Here is an 18513-nt window from a genome sequence, read left to right on the forward strand (position 1 = left end):
ACAAAAAACAGTTAAGCATTGAAGAGTGCATTTGATTTTTATTGCCATCATTCTGCATTTCACTTTAGTGAGGGGACCAGCCAGACCAAGGAATGTTGTTCCAGTGCATACACTTACAAGGGAAAAGAGACCAGTTCATGTTAATAAGCAAACAGTTTCATTTTGATCAGTTAAGAGTGGGAGCAGAGTGAGGTTAAATGGCTTCTCAGACTAGGATAGAAAAAATGCTCTGTATATGACCATCTACTGCCTGTGGAGGGGAAAGAGAAAGGGACACCAAATATTAGTTTGGTTTAAAAAGGTGGTACAGTGGCCTGTCTCCTGTTGAAAGGAACAAAAAATTATACTGAACTTGAGGGACTCTTGTGAGAAGACCTCTTAGGTCACATACTCTTCAGAAAACCTCCTTCACTTGAGAAGAAATGGAATAGTTTCCAGTTTGTCATTTAAAATATATACCTCTGGAGAAGTTATGTATCTGTGATGTATGAGGGTGTGTTACATGCACAACGGTGGTATATCTCTCTGTTCTTCTAACCACTCTCAGTTCAGATTACATAGTAGGTAACTTGCAGGGAAACCTGCTGATTTACCTTCTTTGAGTTGGTTTATTAGAACCTTTAGAGATATCAATTAATGATGGGCTCCCTGGAAAAGTATTGTACATAACAGTGGATACAAGGGACCAGCAAAGTCCATGTAGGCAGCACGGCTTTGGATTCCCTAAGGATGAAGGGAAAGGGGACATACAGAAAGAAAACTTGTAGTCAGAAAAGCACCATGCTGACAGTGTTGTCCCCCAGGAGAAACATTAAGAGGTTACGAGGTGTCTGCCTATGAGGAGGAACTGTAAGACCACATGAGAGGAATGGTTATGTAACACAGTGTGAGAGGACTCACATGGAAATGTAGTTATCACATGCTGGATTGCTCCAGGCACAAAGCTAGGAATGGTAGACTGACATAACCCCTTCTTCTGGCCTTTCCACGCTCATGGGTTGTGCTGACTAACCTGAAATTCATGAATACTTTTGGAATGAATGTGTCAACAGCCTATTTACAATAAACACCTGCAGTTTCTCTTCCAACCTTGCACTACCAAGTGGGTGTTAGGTGTCTGGAGGGGACTGGGGGGATTGCATGAAGATAATGATTCATAATCACAGTTGTTACTTCAAATAACAACTGGTTTTCATTTTTGCTTTCCTGCATATTCCTAGATGGCTAATGATGGCCCACACGGTACTGGAGACAGGTTTGACTGTGAGGGTTGTGGGCAGGAAGTACAAGTTGAGCACATCAAGGCATATGTTTGCAAACCACCTGCCAGCACTGGTAAAGCCCTGATTGTGATTCATGATATGCTTGGACGGCAACACCCAAACGCCAGATACATGGCTCATATGATAACAACTAATGGATACATGAAAGAAATCTTTTCTTCTCCAAGAAATCTCCCTCTTTATGGTTTCTAGCCTAACTGTTGTTCTCATACATGAGAGGAAACTATTACAAGAGCAGTTTGAACAATATATTTCCATAATACTAAACCAAAAAGGAACGTTGCTGTGGAATGTTGCAGAGTACAGCATGCTTCTCTCACTCTCTTTTGCTTACAGAAGTGACCACACATGTAGTATGTGTAGAATACATGATGCAGTAAAAAGTGATTCTGATAATTTTCCTAGCAATGTGAGACAGCTTTTAAAAATAGTATGTTCTGAAACATAAGTGTTTACTCTAAATTAGTCTTTTTAAAATAAACAGTTATTCAAGCTGAATTGTATTATGGGATTTAAAAAAATTGTCATCAGCAGAAATACACATGAGGTATTAAATACAATCTCCTTCCCCCCCCGCAAATGTTTCACATTCATTTTCAATACCCTGCAACAGTTAAATTCCAAAATGCAGCAACATCTTGCAAAAACTGGATATGCTGCAAGGTACTCCATTTGCTTTATACTTTATAAACCTTAATATAGGGTTTGAGCTGGCCTGCAGTTTCAAAAGCAAACCTCCATGTGATTCTCTAGCAGTCTGGTTTGGAGAGATAGTGCCTTTAATGCCCTCAGTCTATGGAGAATGAAGGAAATCAAATGTCAGCAAACAGTTGCCATGTGGCTGAGATCTATCTGTGGAACTGAAAGGAGCTCTGTGTCTCTGAAGATAAGAATGCTACCTTTGTGAACATTTGGATTTTCTGATACACTGGAACAATTAATTGGTCTATAGCATGCTGCTTGCTACTGTCTTTCCTGAGGACTTGATATCCCCTATTCTGCTCCATGTTTGGAAGTACATTTGTCTTGTGACCAAATGCAAACATTCTCAACATGAGAATGGACACACACTTTTCATGCTGTGCAGGATACTTGCAAATCACTGGTACAACAGTATGCTGCTTTATTACATTGAGAGTCTGCTCTGTCAAAATACTCAGTGTGTGATGAATTGGTCTTTATCCACATTACCTTACTTGTAATTTTTCTTAGTGATCCATGCCGTGTCACACTTCTTTTTGTAATACCTTCTTTCCCTCCATCTATACTGCCAGTACTGCAGTGGTCAAGGGAGAAGACTGGTGTATCCATTGCTCTAGACAGGAGGAGAACTGAGTGTTTTCAGGTAGTAGTGTCTGAAGGAAGAGAAGTCATATGTATCTTGCCTGATTGCTTCAGAACTCTTCTGAACTGGTGCACTGATGTTTACTGAGAGGAAAATAGCTGGATTTTTTCCTAGTGCAGTATGAGGTGAGGAGATAGATGGCTTGTAGTTTCTTATTAGATCAGTTTGAATGGGAAAGAACCTGTTCTTTGTGGGCTCAGGAAGGTTCATTTTCAAAGCAGTGTGTGTGTTTCTGACAGGTGGTTATCCAAAGGCACCACAATTTTGCCCATACATTTCCAAACACACTACACTGTGAATGTCACTGCTGGTTTTTGGTTTGGGCTTATTGTTTTTGTTTCCCCACAGAAATGATAGAAATGATCAAACAAGGTAAAAAAATAATAAATGCTTGCAACATGTTTTGGTCTGATTTAGGCCAAACCAATCCAGTCATTTCACCATGATCATTATCATACACAAGGTGTGTCTGAGGAGGGAGAGAGCCAAAGACATTTAATAACTGAAAGATGATTGTTATTTCTCAGGGATCCCATTGCTTCCCTATGGGTCGGTCTTGGGAGAACACACGACAGCATCTGGTGGTGACCTAGTGATGGTAGCCTCTGCCATCATGTGATGGAGTCCCTGCTTGTTTCCTTCTGCATGAAAAAACTCTACTATTCATTACTGAATGTGCCACCACAACTGTGCTGCTGGTCACACAACACATTTCAGCTGAGGTCATCCTGAGCCAGGATTTGGGCACCCTCGTGATACAGGAACTCTGCAGTACTGAGTGGACTCTTCCTGTACTTCCCTTTTTCCAGTCACCAAATCAGTAAAACACTCCTCCCTTTCTTCCCACACAGTTTCCTTTTGCTTGTTTTTTGCTGATCTCAGTCTATCAGATGTCTTTCTGTTGTTTTTTTTTTTCTAACTCATAAGTGAGTGCTCTGTAGTAAACATCTATTTTATGTAATTGTCTTTATTTACATGGAACCCTTTAATGATGCATTTATGTTAAATGGTATATGTTGTATGCAAAATTAAAATTTTTGTAATCAGGACCTAGTTACTTCATCTTTTACAAGATAGTCTATTGTTTTACTGTGTACGGTTTCAAATTATGTTCTCAAAACCGGTAAATAGTAGGGATAAAAGTATTAATATTTTCCAGATTTGTATCACAAAATGTATTTTGTGGTTTAGGCATTGAAAAAAAAGAATATATAGATATCTATCAATGCTTTCTGACACTCACAGGTATCTGTAGAAGAGGTTACAATGGTATTTAAAAACATTACTTAGGAAAAAGAAATCAAAATTATGACTGGATAGAAACCTTCCATGCTATGAAGGGCCAAAAAAAATCTCAGTGTTTGATTAATTCATTCAATGTTATATTTTGTGTGTATGTGTGTGTCTGTGTGTGTGTGACTTTTTTCAGGAAGAGAAGTTGAGAAGTCTTCTGATGAGTGGTCTATGTTTGGTGACTGGCTGAAAGTTTGAGATGCCATGAAAAAAAAAAGTAACGTCAGGGAGCTGGATATCACATTGCCTGCTGCTGTTAGAGACTACTTTTTTTCCCCGTAGGTTTTTTTTTTTATTCTTTTTTAAGTTGGTTTGTCGTTTTTTTTGGTTTTGTTTTGTTTGAGGTTGGATGCAGCTAATCTACCAGCAAAGGTGGCCTTTTTTAATGACTCCTTAGAAGTGGGATTGAATTAGTGACCTTTTATTTTGCTTTGAATAGAATCACAGATTCACAGAATATGTTGAGTTGGAAGGGACCCACAAGGATCATTGAGTCCAATCCCCATCTCTGCACAGGACCATCTCCAGAGTCACAGCATGTGCCTGAGAGTATTGTCCAAATGCTTCTTGAACTCAGACAGGCTTGGTGCTGTGACCATGTCCCTGGGGAGCCTGTGCCAGTGCTCAACCACCCTCTGTGTGAAGAATCTTTTTCTAATATCCAGCTCAAACCACCCCTGACACAACTTCAGGCCATTCCCTCAGGTCCTGTCACTGGTCAGGACCTCTGGGTCTTCAGAGAGAAGAGATCAGTGCCTGTCCCTCCTCTTCCCCTCACAAGGAAGTTGTAGATTGCAATGACATCTCTCTTCAGTCTCCTCTTCTGCAGACTGAACAGACCAAGTGACCTCAGCCGCTCCTCATATGGCTTCCTGTCAAAGCCCTTCACTATCTTCATTGCCCTCCTTCAAGGGCAACTCTCTTAGTAGTGGCTTAGTGATGAGTTTTGTCATCCAGTGTTGGAAACATAGACTGCAAGTTGCTTCCTTTGCTTCAAAAAGCTTTGTCTAAAAGTGCCCAGTAACACAAGCCATGAGAAAGCACAATTCTCTTCTGGTGTCTTGCCAAGTGTGACAGACTGATCCTTTAAGATGTTGTACGGAAAGAAGAAAAGAGTTTTTGATTGTGCCAGAGTAGTTGCCCATCATGGTGTAACTACTCTCAAGGCAGCTGATGGCTGCATCACCCCAGAGCAATGAGAGCCAGTGGCTCCCTAGGGAATGCGATGATAGGAGCCAAGAGGAGTATCACGTCTTCCCCTCCCATGTGCAACACTGCCCCAGCATTTATCAGCAAAGACCTGTCACTAGCAGGCTCTGCTGCCTTAATAACACAGAGGAAAGCTATTGGCAAGAAAACATGGAGAAGGGGTCAGACTAATTAGAGACAAAACTAAACTTCCTGGGATAGCAAATGTCTTGGGCTGTTGGGACTAGCTATGTCAAAGGTTGCTGGGCTTAGGTATTTGGTGAGAAGATTATGGGAGACATAACTGAATCATTTCCAGAGAGTTCCTGTCTCAGAGGGCTCAGTTGTAGAAACCCTTCTAGTTTGGAATCTGTCCCCTCTCTGCTGCAATGGGAAGGCAGGGTTGGGCACTGCCTAGCATTTCTTACAGGCAATTCACACGTTTCAAGTGTCAGCTGCAGTGAGGAAAGAATTTTTTGGCAGTTAATTTGCTTCTGTATGCATTTGTGCATTGGCAGATAATGTGCTATTTGCGAAGCTGGTTTATTGATGGCATATATAGCTTGCATGACCAAGGGGGGAGGAAACAGGTCTGAAAACACAGCCTTGAGGTGATACAAAAGCCTTAAATGCCACCTCTCTCCCACCTAAACTTTCTTTTTACTGCCTCTGCATGGTGACAGATGCTTCAGGGGTAAATGAGTATTTTCAGAACTCAGCATCTAGCCAAAAAGTATTTCAGGCTACATTGTAAAATCTGAAAACATCTACCATGTTTTTTACATTGACTTCCCTGCAACAAATACTAACTTCAGTTATTGTCAGCATTTTGACTAGCTAACAAATAGTATTCTCCAGAGAGGTTTTTATTACTTTTTAATCAACATTTATTAAGCAAAAATTTATCCAGCTTCTCAGAGAACATTAAGCTTTTTTTAACTCTTACATAGTGTGGAATCAATCATCTACTTTCTATCTCTTTACATTTCCTTTGATATATATTATTTATATTGCTTTTTATTGAATTCTATTGGCTTCTCTTTTTTTTTTCTCTCTCTGATGATTTCAGATTAGTAACCCCTAAGGTTTACCTGAAATAATAATTTATATGAAGTATATGAAAGAAAATATAGTTGCAGCACGATGTCGGGACACTTATATGCATCTCTATATTTTCTTTTCATATTTCAAATACTGGTTTTACTATGGTTGCTTCATTTGCATTTAATTATAGTTCTAGAGAAGCAGATGCTGTCCTGAAATATCTAAAGGAACAGTGTGGTGCAAAGAAATTAGGGATCATTGGTTTTTGCTGGGGTGGTGTTTCTGTACATCACCTGATGATGCCACACTGGGAATTAAAGGCTGATGTATCTCTCTATGGTAGGTAAATACAAGGAGGTAAACACTGTGCATATGCATGTTGTGTATCTTAAGTACTTGATCTAGCATTATTTCTTCAAATGAGGCTGTTAGCTGATGAAGAGAGATATTTCCATCAGCTGGAAGGATATTATGCAAAGAAAATAGTGGTGAGGATATTCGTTCCTATTTTCAGAATGGGTCATAGCAGCCGTGTCTTTATTTTAGGTCTGGACGGACATACATGTTGTTCTTTGGTCACCTTCCCGATTTAGCTTCCTTTTTCCTGTTTACTACTCCTCTGCGTGCTGCAGAGCTAGAACTTCATCCAGGAACAGAGTGTAATCAAAGATTCTGATGATCTATCCAGTTTCCTGAACCCTACATTTTTCATTTTTGCTGAAAGATATGACTTCATTCCCCTTCACTGAGTATGCTAATAACCATAATTTTTGATTTCTGCATGTTTAAATTTCCATTCTGAATTGGGAGTAAAAATTCAGCCTCATAATAATGTTTGATGATCAAAAAAACAAGCAGGAAAACAGAGCTAGACATAGAAGGGCTAAGTATGAAATCTAGATTATTTTTTTTCTTAAGTCTCTTTCTTTTGTAAAAGTATGGCTACTAAACCCAAGTTAAAAAGTTTTATCAAAATCCCACTGCTGTTTTACAGTAATCTGCTGGGGGAGTTTTGTTGTATGACAGCTTTCTATTGGTCCTAGGAACCTATAAACTATGTAGGACACAACAAACCACATCCGTAGGTGTTTTTAAGAGGCTTTTTTTTCAGTTATAGTGTATCTAGCATTGTCATAGATTTCACATATAGGAAATACTGCTGTTCTGTCCATATCTTTGCAGATTGTAAGACCTGCCCTTATATTGTAACAAATTGTCTAGAACCTTACCGTAAAAGTTGGTGACATGTTTTAATACGCTTTGAAATATCCTCCAGTTCCTTGAGATTTACCTTAATGTTTGAAATAAGTTAGACTAATGGTAAATTAATCTGTTTGTGTATTGTGACCACTGTTTGTCTAAGTTCCACATAAGTCACAAGTTGAAAATTTAGGGACACAAATACATTGTTTGGCAAAGCTCATTTTGAGAAATGAGGATTTTTTGACTCGTACCCTGGTGGTAGATGTGTATTTAACAGGTGTTGTAAGGGGTCATATCTTGTTTCAAAATTTGTAGCTAAGGTTATTCAGATGGTATACTACTTTCTCAGATTACCTGTGGCTCTGTGAAACTCTATAGATGCTTTCCTGGTCAGGTTAGGAATTGAAATGTACAATGCAATCTGCAGACAAAGCATTTAATGTGGGGCTTCCAACCATGGCTACTGCCTAAAGGAGAAATGTTGCATAGTTTTGCATAATTATATCTTGTTACCTACTTTTCCCAGCAATGATATGAAACAAAATTCTCTGTGTTGCATCAGCTCAAGATTGCATCCACCTCAGCACCCAGCCTCCATCTGTGTCCAGCAGTGACTGTGTAGGAAATATCCTCTCTTGTGAAACATCCTGGCAACCTGTCCTTCAGGGGATTCCTGAGCTGGATATTCCCACTGGAGCATTGTGTCCAATGGCCACTGGTGGACCAAACCTCTGAGGATTTGCTAGTCCCTCTTTAAGCTTTCTTGATCTGCTGCTCTCTAGCGTATCTTATGACGGTGACTTACACTGCTCAATTTTGCCTCATGGGATGAAAGGCTTCTGATTGTTAGTTTGAGACCAGGTGCCTCCTGTCTTCACCAGGTGCTGGTACCTCTAAAGTTATAAGAAAACCAAAAATGATTGTACATCTCTTTTCACCTTATCAGTGCTACTGATGAAGACTGTATGGAATTTAATGGGGAGAAAATGTAATTTAGGGAAGTCTTAATTTTACTAGTGACAGTCTCTCAAATTAAATATACTGTCAGAGAAATATATATTGTGGTGTGTTTCATGTAAAAATAGTCAACAGTATTAATGAACCTTATCTCTCTTCATTGGATTTTAATTTCATTTGCTTTTTCCCACATGTGTTTTCCTCCTTTATATGCTGCTAATATCCTCCCCCCCCCGCCATCTTTCCCATGAGGAGGTCTTCAGAGAATTCTGGTCTGCAACTGCTGATTAACTGTTGTTTTTCATATGATACCATCTAATGTAATATATTGATACAGCTGTTATCTGGGTGATACAGCTGTCATAACACATCTTTTCCAGGAGAAGAATGTAGAGGTTTAGAAGTTTATGATACCTTAATTATCCCAGTGTCTAACCTTGACAACTCCACATTATTGATGTTCCATGAGCATTAGAAGGTAAGCTAATGTGCTAGAGGACAATCAGGACATCTATTTAGAGAAGAGCAGTCATTCATAAATGCTGGAACGGCATGTGTGCTGTAACACTAACACCGTGACTAAGGAAAAAAAAAAACCAAAACCAAACCAAACTGAGATGCAGCATTTGTTTGAAGTGAAAGGGCAGCTGTGAGCTACTACAAGTACAACCAAATCTTCTTGATAAAACCGTAAGTCACTAAGTAAGAGCTGGACATACGAGATCCGAAAGAGGCGTGTGTTTACAGTATGAAGTGCAGCCAACTGCATGTCCAGAGATCATGGATGTGTTGAATTAAGATTTGACTTTCAAGTGAAAAAACAGCATGGATTGCCTGAAAAGAAACATGAAACAACAGGAAACCAAATTAAATGAAGTTTCATTTCTAAAGTTTAATGTTAATATTAAGGTACAGGGTAATAGTCTTACGTATAAAGAATTATTTCTAGAGCCACATGACTAAGAAAGTGGAAATGTGTTTAAACAGCTCTAGCGGAGAGAAGGTTCTGCAAGCATTGCTGTAATTTTTTTTTTCTAGGAATGATGCAAATTCCCAGTTTTTGTCTCATTTATTTGGCTACTGTTCTTTAAAGTTGCTATGGAGTATCTAAGCAACTTGTGTCCTATAATCTGTAGTACACAAGTGGGAAAAGCCAAAAACCCAACCCAAAAACGTTTGATTTTGAGCCTTATGACTTTGCTCTGTAATTCTTGGGTAGGCTTTTTGTCATTTGTTCGACTTCATTTTAGGGATTGCAAACAAAGAGCACTAGCAAAGTTATTTAGAATAATAGAAAACAGCTTCTATATGAAGACTAAATTGTAAGACAGAAGTGTAGTGGACTAATGTGCATTTAGTCTACTTTTTAGATGTGTCTCTGAGGAAACAGTGAATTTTGGATTGCTAATATATTTAGTTAAAGCTCTTTAAGGAATAATTCTAATAATCCCATAAAAAGAAAATCAGAAGAATGTGGAGGATACAGTCAGAGACTTTAATTCAAAAAGTAAAAAATTGTATAAAATGTCCTGTGATAGGATAAGAGTGTATCAGTATTTTAAACACATTGTACAGCAGTCTACAAAGCTGTTACTTTCTTATATGCTGCTTAATTCACTCTGAAAATAGTAAATATTTTTCCTGTGATGTATAAGCTTTGAAATGGTGTCTCTACTTTGCTCACCTTGCTGATGACTTTAAATATGTCTTTTACCCAAGTATGAATAGTCTAAAGAACTGATAATGCCAATGTAATGGTCAAAAGTGATAATTCCCCAACCTTTAAAAGCAAAGAAACACCCTTAAAACAAACAAACAAACAAATAACCAAAAAGCAAATCGAACCAACCCAAAAAAAAAAAAATGTAAACACGGTTTTTTCTAGATGGATTGCTCAGCTAAGTCATGCTTAATACCATTTTGTGTAAGTGAAAAAGAAGGCTTGGTGCGCAGCTACAGCAGCGCTCCCCGCGGCAGCACACCCCGCCTACACTCGCGGTGAAAACGGGTTAAAAAGAGCGGACTTGGTCACTGCGCGAGACACCAAGATAAAGGCTTATGTAACCCTGATTTAAAGAAACAGGATCTTTGCACTCACCCTTTGATTTTGTGCGTTAGCGCTTTCTTTTGGAATCCCATTCATCCACGCTGAGCTCCGGCATCTTGCGTCTACTGTCTCGCACGCTTGCTGTGCTGCAGGTATGTGTGCAGTTTGTCTTGTTGTTGGTGGTTTTCTTTAAGCTCTCACTGCTTTTTCTTCTGAGAAATGTAGAACAAGTGCGTACTGAGATCTGACTCAGCATGTTTGGGGGATTTTATCTGCGTGCTTTTTTAAGGGGTGCGAGCTCATTTAAATGCAACTGGAGGCTATTTTTTTTCCTGGTTTTTGTTTTGTTGGTTTTGTTTGGTTTTTTTTTTTAGACGATGATTCAGAAATCTTTTATTTTCCCTCCAGAGGTGGGGAAGACCTCTCAGCAGGAAGACTCAGGAGAGTGTATTGAAAATGAAAGTGCCACACAGCAATATATTTATATTTTTGTGGTTGTAGATTCAAGTCTCTGAAAACTAGTTATTGTTTGGTCTTCAAATAAACGCTTAAGTGAAATCTCACAGGATCTGCAATCTAGCTCTGGTAGTATTGTTTGAGATATTCTGAGTTTTAAAGTCTGCAAATTCAGATGATCTTGGTCTCTGGAAATCTGTGCAATTCTTCTGACTGCCAGACTGTTTGTTTGTTTGTTTTCCTAAAACTGTCCCTTCAATGCCACAATTATTTAAGTCCCACTCATCCAGGAATGGTTCAGTAATCTGCTTTTTCCTGTTTCTCTCTGTGAGTACATTTGGCACAGTCAAGTTTGAACATCCCTGTTTCTGTACTAACAAAGTTTTCTTTGGTAGTACAAACAATTTATCTGTAGAGAGTTTACATAAAGCTTTACCTAAATTCTCTCCATGTTCTTTAATCATTTGGAGATGCTCTGTGCATATTCAATGAAGTTATTCAGGTAAGTTCACTCACTTGGTTAACCTAAGGTTGATGGCAAGAAATCATTAACTTGAGTCCAAGGAGCTACATACATCCGTGTTAGATTCAGCTGGCACTTTTTGACCTTTGTGAATTGTTTATTTTCATTTAAGCAATAGTTTGAAAAAAATTAACCATACCACTCTATTACCTGTTTGATAAAAGCTTTGACTCCACTTAAGGATTTTTTCCCCTGTCTTGGAGTTTGAATGTGTTCTTTATTTAATATTAAATAAATACGATATACTCTGACTTCTGCTGGTATATTTTTCTTGGCACCTCTCCTACGTATCCTTTTTCAGAAGTCTGCAACATCTGAGGCTAAAGCTATTTAGAAAAAGGATTTATTGACATTGAAAAAGTCAGCTATGGAATATTTTAACTCTCTGGAGGAAAATATTTAGTCTGAGTGTAATTATATCTTCCTACACAGTAGCTGGGGTTTTTTTTCCTTCAAAATACTAAGTCTTGTATTAAGCCTTCGCAGAGTATACTAAAGAAAGTTATACATTCCTGACAGGAAATACACATGGTGAAGAGTGAAAGAACTGTAAAAAGGACTTTTATCACTAAGTAAATAATTCGTGATGGTTGCCTGACTGCTTGCTCATAACTTTATTTTTATCACAGTACTTACTGTAGGGCATGGAACTCCTAGTTATGTACCTGGTCCCTCCTGAAGAGTTCATAAGTAACTCTAACAAGATTCTTATTTAAAAAAACACTCCAGTGGGTTTATTGACTAATACTGCATTTTAGATCAAACAGTATTGAGCATGTTCAGTATATTACTGTAATGATTAAAAAATCGAACAGTTTATGATACCACTGTCTTTTGAACTTTTTCGATGTGGTATGCTTTGGTATTCACAACTAAATATTTTTTGTTCTTTAGTATCACACATGGCTAATGAATCAAGGCCCTGCCCATGTGATATTGGAGACAGGTTTGACTATGGAGGCCGTGGGCAGGAGGTACAAGTTGAGCACATCAAGGCATATGTTTGCAAACCATCTGCCAGCACAGACAAAGCCGTGATTGTGATTCATGATATATTTGGATGGCAACTCCCAAACACCAGATACATAGCTGATATGCTAACAACTAATGGATACATGTAAGAAATATTACTGTTTTCAAGTGTCTTTTTAATAAGAAAGTTTGTTGAGCTACTATTTTCTGTTCTCATATAAACCCACAAACACTAATAATTTCATAGACTTTCCCTACACCTTTCTCTAGCAACTTTCCCATTAAAACAGTGGAAAAATGTCTAAAAGAGTTCAGTAGTCCTACCATAATAAGTTAGTAGGTAAGCACATAAGATAGAGATAAATGTTATTCTGCATCTTCCATCTTGCATGAACCTGAAATGGCCTATTTCCTCCCTCTTGATGTAGCCTCTGTGTAACTTTGTTGTTATGGTAAAAATTGCAAAGAAGCTGAAGGTCTTTCAGTGTGGGTAAAGTGTACCAGCTCATGCCAAAGAAAGAAACAAGTTCTCAAATATTTGAAAAACATATTTGGTATCTACTTTCCTATATTACTGGGTTGGCGTTCCTTCTATCCCAAATGTACATGCCATGCATGTGGTTGGTTTTTTAAAAATTTGGTAGGAAACCACTAAGGATTTTCAGTTACAGTTAGCTATTTATCAAATTAATGAATGAATTTTAACAGAGCAAAATGTATCTGCAAATTATACTGTCTCCTTTTTAGATGTAGGAAAATATTGAGGGTTGCTAGTATAATACTTTCATGTAAATTAAGTACTATATGTATTCAACAAAATTAATTTGTTGTGTAGTACACATGGACTTTGCTTTAATCCTTTCTCATTATTATTTCATGGGCATAAAATATTTTCATTTTTCTTACAGAGCCATCTGCCCAGATTTTTTTGTGGGACAAGGAGCTTGGAAACCTTCTAATGACTGGGGGACTTTCGATGAATGGGTGAAAACCCGAAATGCCGGCAAAATAGACAAGTACAGCTGTTGTTCCTTGTCCAGCGAGTGGACATACTTATTTCACAGGGATTTTTGCCTCAGTAAAGATGCAGCATTAGATCCTAGATTATTAGTGGGTCAAATATAGTTGGATGTCCACAAATAGAAATTTCATGTAGCTCACGGGATAAGCTCATTGTTATGTGATGGGTGCTTTTTGGAGAAAAGTAGAAGTTTGAACAAGAATAAAAGCACCCACTGTTTACCTGTGCAGAGAGTAGAAGTGAAATGAGTGACTAAAATGAAAAGAACCAGCAAAGGCTAGAAAATGCAGCTCACTCCTTCCTCTTCAGTTTGATTCAGTTCCTGCAGGTAGGCATAACTTCCGCGGATTTTAGACTGGGTTCAAGTGCAGTCACCGAACACTGTGTAACTAGGGAACAGCTAGTTCAAAGCATACTAATTTCCCGCTCTTCTATATTTTCCCCATTTTTATCTGACATATAGCTTGATTGCATAATGTTTCTGGTGATTTAGAAGCAACAATTTTAAATTTGCTTCCACAATTTTATAAACTATTTGTCTTCCTGGTTGGAGATAGTTTAACTATAGGTCAGATTTTCCATAACGGGGTGCTCTTGACTGGCTGTGTGTCTCAAACTTTTATTTGTGTTAGCCTGTACGACAACTATTGCTATTTGTGAAATTAATTGGACTGCTGTTTATAAAATCACCCTATGTCCTAGTAACAGTGATGTAGAAAGACTGACTTTCTTCTTTGTCTTCTCCCCTTGAGTTTCTCCTGTATTTTAGAAATGAATAATAGTAAAGTAGTGTTGCGGGTTGGCCCCAGCCAGCAGCCAAGCACCTGTAATGCCATTCACTCAGTCCCCCAAGAGGAACAGGGGAGAGAATAGGAGAAACAAAGTAAGAAAACTCACGGGTTGAGATAAAGACAATTTGATAAGTAAGGGAAAGAGAAAAACCAGGAGCGATGCAAAGGCAGTTGCTCCCTCCCAGAAGCAGAGTGATGCCCATCCAGTCTCTGAGAAGCAGCCACCATGGAGGCCAGGGGAACAGAGCTAGAGCCTTAATTCACTTTCATTTGCATGTCTCAGAGAAGTTGGTGTCGTCCTCAAGTATCTAAGGGACCAATGTGGTGCAAAGAAGATTGGTGTCATTGGGTTTTGCTGGGGTGGAGCAGCTGTGCAACATCTGATGCTGAAAAATCCTCATTTAAAGGCAGGGGTGTCCCTCTATGGTAAGCCTGAAATACTTATTACACTCTGAGCAGATATGACCAGTGCAGGAACTAATTCTGTAGGGCTATTACTGTAACAAAATTCAGTGTGACATCTAGTGGATGGAAGAAAGGGATTTTGTTATACAAAAGCAAATTGTTTTGTTATATCAAGCGAATTGATTTAGCACACTAACATTTTTGCACTTAATTATAACCAGCAAGATCTATGTATTTGAGTGGCATGACCAGGATCCCTTCTGTGCAATGTAGCATACAAGAGACACCAAATGCTAAGGCCTCACTGTGGCTGAGGTTCCTCTTGACTGGCAATGACAAAAGGGTTTCTGGGCACATCTTTTAAATCTTTTAGGTAGTGGTCCCTCGTTACTAATAGGAACTCCTTGTTTTAACCCTTGCACTGTTACACTTTAGTTCTCAATACATTTATGTTACCTTTGATATTTCTGTTATAAACCTCTGTACTTCTACATAACCCAGAGCAATTTATATTAATTAGAGGTGAAAGAAAGTTGAAGGTATTTTTCCAGAAAGCTTGTGGGGATTATTTTGCTACACCAATTTGCTGATCAGTTGAGTCAATTCAACAATGCTACTTGTTAATTTTTTACCTGTCTGTTGTAATAATCTCAGGAATGAAAAGAGTAGCCAGGGGGATAGCTGTCTAGTTTTACTTAACTTAAATTCAAATATATTTGAACAGTCAAAAATACATTGTCAATTTGTTATGAATTCATATCAGGATATGTACACTGAAGTCCTAACCATGTATCTGGAATGCTGAATATTTACAATTATCTTAAAAATGGCCTTCCCATTAGAGGTGAGCAGCTAGAGGTGAGCAGCTTCTAAGTGTCCATCTTTCACAGAACCCTGTCTCTGATAGTGGTCAGAAGCAGTTGCCCAAAGAAAACCACAAAAATGGGGCAAGTGTAACAATTTGTCCCCGATTTTTCATACAGAACTGGTCTTTTTATCTTTAATAACATCCCAAACATTTCACAACAAAAGGGATTTTTAAACAAAGTGTGTTTAATTCCATTACAAAGCAGCTGTAACTGATCAAAATGTCTTGTAGTTTTATTGTACAGATTTGGTAGTGGTTTAGCCACTTTAAGTAGTGACTCATTGTATGTCTTTCTTCCCTAGGAGTGATCAGCCGTTTCGATGACAAATCTAATTTGCTGCATCCTACTTTCTTCATTTTTGGTGAAAAGGATGACATCATTCCATTGGAGCAGGTGAGTTTCCCATCACAGATATTTGTCTTTTTTATGCCTTTCATGCTTGTTTTGTAACTTGGTATTTAATGACGAGAAAGTAGAAACCTAATTTGCACTTTTCTTCCTCTTTCACTAACTCTTACAGTACATCTACACAAATTTATATTATTTATCCCCAAATCAAAAAGTTTTAAAGTGTCACTAAACATGTTTTCTGTTTCTGTTCAAAAATATGGATGATTGTCATCAGTTCTTAGGAAAAGAGCAAGAATCCAAAGGAAGCCTTCCGTCAAGTTTAAGATAGCAGACCCTCTTTAGTGATACTGATGGTCCCTAAAATCAGCAGAAAGTTCCCACCTGTATAAGTGGAATCACTGGTTGCAGGAGAATTAAAAAATCCTGTGACTAGACTTTTCCTTTCCCCACTGTCCTGCAGAGCTTCTCCTTTCTGATACTCTGTCAACAGCCTTTCTCTGGAGTGTAGGTGGAGAATGACTGGAGAAAGATGATTATCTACCAAGGGGATCAAAGAGGAACGTATGCTTTTATTGAGTGGTGTTGGCTTTAATTCTCCTACCAACAGTGCCAGCTGCTTTGAACTACTGATTTTGTATCTATGCCTCTCCTCCCTCAATTTTAAATTAATTCAAACTCTTGTCCCAGTTTTCTTGTACAGTGATCACTACATGCTAACCTTCTTATGAGCTCAGCAATAGGTGTTTTTGCCTTTACAGGTATTATTACAGCAACCCATATACTTTTTTTACATTTTATACAGTCATATGCTGTTATTTTGCTAGAGAAAAGAGCCTAGTTCAACAAAGCAAGTGTAGAAACAGAAATGCATTTAGGTACAAAATTAGTAGAATAGGAAACAGTGGCAAGGACATACCATGTCTGTCTTCCAGAAAAGTAAAAAAACCAGGACAATTTGAGGACTGTAAGTATAGAACGTGTTAACTTTGTACTTAGTCAACATGGAACATTCTGTGTTACAGGTCACCTCACTGGAGCAGAAGCTTAAACAAAACTGTAAAGTTGATTATGAAGTTAAAATTTACCCTGGACAGACACATGGGTTTGTGCATCGCAAAAGAGAAGATATCAATCCTCAAGATAAACCTTATATTGAGGAAGGAAGAAAGGATATGATCAACTGGCTGAATAAATATCTTTAGCTTAAATTAATGCCCATAAACAAAATCAATTCTTCTAGAAAATCAGGACATAATAAAGACTGTATTGCTTAAAATGTTCTTACAAACATAAAATCTTTTTATAAAACTCTTCTTCAGTAATACTACTTATTTGCACTTACTTTCTAAGTAGAGGCTTAGAAATGGCTTTTCAAATGCTGAAAGCTATAAATGTAAGAAATATTTTGAAAATTAATCTTGCGTATCTTAAAATTATTAGAATCTCATGTGGCATATTCTATGGCATCTGAAAGTTTCATTTTTTTTATATCAATGTCAACATGATTAAAAGTCATTGAATGTCTGTCCATGCTTGAGAAATTCTCTCCTTAAAGCTGTGTTTAATGTTGTTTAGCTGTGACATTTTCAGCTCCAGGATTTTCAGCTTTCAGGTAAATATAGTCTGTGTTGGAAGGCTGGGACGTTTTCTTGGAAACAAGATATCCTTTTCAGAATTCATATAAAGTAAGCTAGAAAAAGGAAGGGGAAGGACAATGGGAAGAAATGTATGTGAACTGAAAGGGAGCTGCAAAAAGTTAGGAACCATGACTGAAGTGAAGAGACTAGAAGAACATGAAGGACCACAGAAGAAGGAGAATAGGACACAAAGAGACTGTGAAGAGCAGGAAGACTCAGAAGAAAAAGAAGAACAGAGAAGGAATAGGAGACTATTATCACACATACCCAGAGCATAGGAGGAAGATATGAGTGAAGACTTCCAACCTCCTTCCACTTCCAGACTGATCTAGTAGGGGGAGAGTTCACAACTCTTCAGAACCCTCCTTCTCCTTGGGCAGGAGTTTCTTGTTGGCTACCACCTTGTTATTATCTACTCCATGGCTGTCAACTGACTTCTGAATAATCTGTTTTCATATCTTTCAGGCATTATGAGTAGCCTAAAAGCACTACCAGTGCCTTCTTTCCACTGTGTTGTGCTTTAACCCCAGCCAGCAACTAAGCACCTGCATGCAGCTGCTCACTCACTCCCCCACCAGCGAGATGGGGAAGAGAACTGAAAGGGCAAAAGTGAGAATACTTGTGGGTTGAGATATTTTAACAGATAAAGCAAAAGCCACAAGCAAAGCAAAACAAGGAATTTACTGCTTTCCACGGGCAGACAGGTGTTAGCCACCTCCAGGAAAACAGTGCTCCATCATGTGTAATTGTTACTTGGGAAGAAAAATACCGTAAATCAGAATATCTGTCCTTCTTCCTTCTTCCCCCCTCTTTATATGCTGAGCATGATGTCATATGATATGGAATATCATTCTGGTCAGTTGGGGTCACCTGACCTGGCTGTGTCTCCTCCCAGCTTTCCATTTTTCCAGCCCTCTTGCCAGCATGGCAGTATAAGTAGCAAAAAAGGCCTTGATGCTGTGCAAGAATTGCTCAGCAATAACAAAAATATCTCTATATTAATATCACAGTGTTCAACATAAATCCAAAACATAGTTCCATACTAGCCACTCTAAAGAAAATTAACTATATCTCAGCCAAAACCAGCACGTATGGAAAAACTGGCCTCTGTGTTGATCCTCCTCCATT

The 18513-nt window shown here is 38.3% G+C and overlaps 1 protein-coding gene and 2 long non-coding RNA genes across 3 annotated transcripts in view; 1 reads left to right on the plus strand and 2 right to left on the minus strand.

Moving 5' to 3' along the window:
- Nucleotides 1–10498, minus strand: part of LOC108501850 — a 40012-nt gene extending 29514 nt beyond the window's left edge. Inside the window, exon 1 of the long non-coding RNA XR_001876295.1 lies at nt 10412–10498. This is a non-coding gene — a long non-coding RNA (uncharacterized LOC108501850). The remainder of the gene's footprint in view (nt 1–10411) is intronic.
- On the minus strand, nt 8927–10079 carry LOC108501851. The gene is made up of 2 exons (XR_001876296.1): nt 9998–10079; nt 8927–9147 (listed from the first exon to the last, which is right to left on the minus strand). It is a non-coding gene; the product is annotated as an uncharacterized LOC108501851 (long non-coding RNA).
- On the plus strand, nt 10342–17276 carry CMBL (carboxymethylenebutenolidase homolog). Its single transcript, XM_017824113.1, has 6 exons — nt 10342–10512; nt 12234–12456; nt 13220–13327; nt 14407–14549; nt 15699–15790; nt 16771–17276. Exons 2-6 carry the CDS (start codon nt 12242–12244, stop codon nt 16948–16950), a joined length of 738 nt encoding a protein of 245 aa, XP_017679602.1. The 5' UTR covers nt 10342–10512; nt 12234–12241; the 3' UTR covers nt 16951–17276.
- The last annotated feature ends 1237 nt before the right edge of the window (nt 17277–18513 follow it).

This window comes from Lepidothrix coronata, unplaced genomic scaffold (genome assembly GCF_001604755.1).
Source record: "Lepidothrix coronata isolate B3197 unplaced genomic scaffold, Lepidothrix_coronata-1.0 Scaffold109, whole genome shotgun sequence".
Classification (NCBI taxonomy): domain Eukaryota; kingdom Metazoa; phylum Chordata; class Aves; order Passeriformes; family Pipridae; genus Lepidothrix; species Lepidothrix coronata.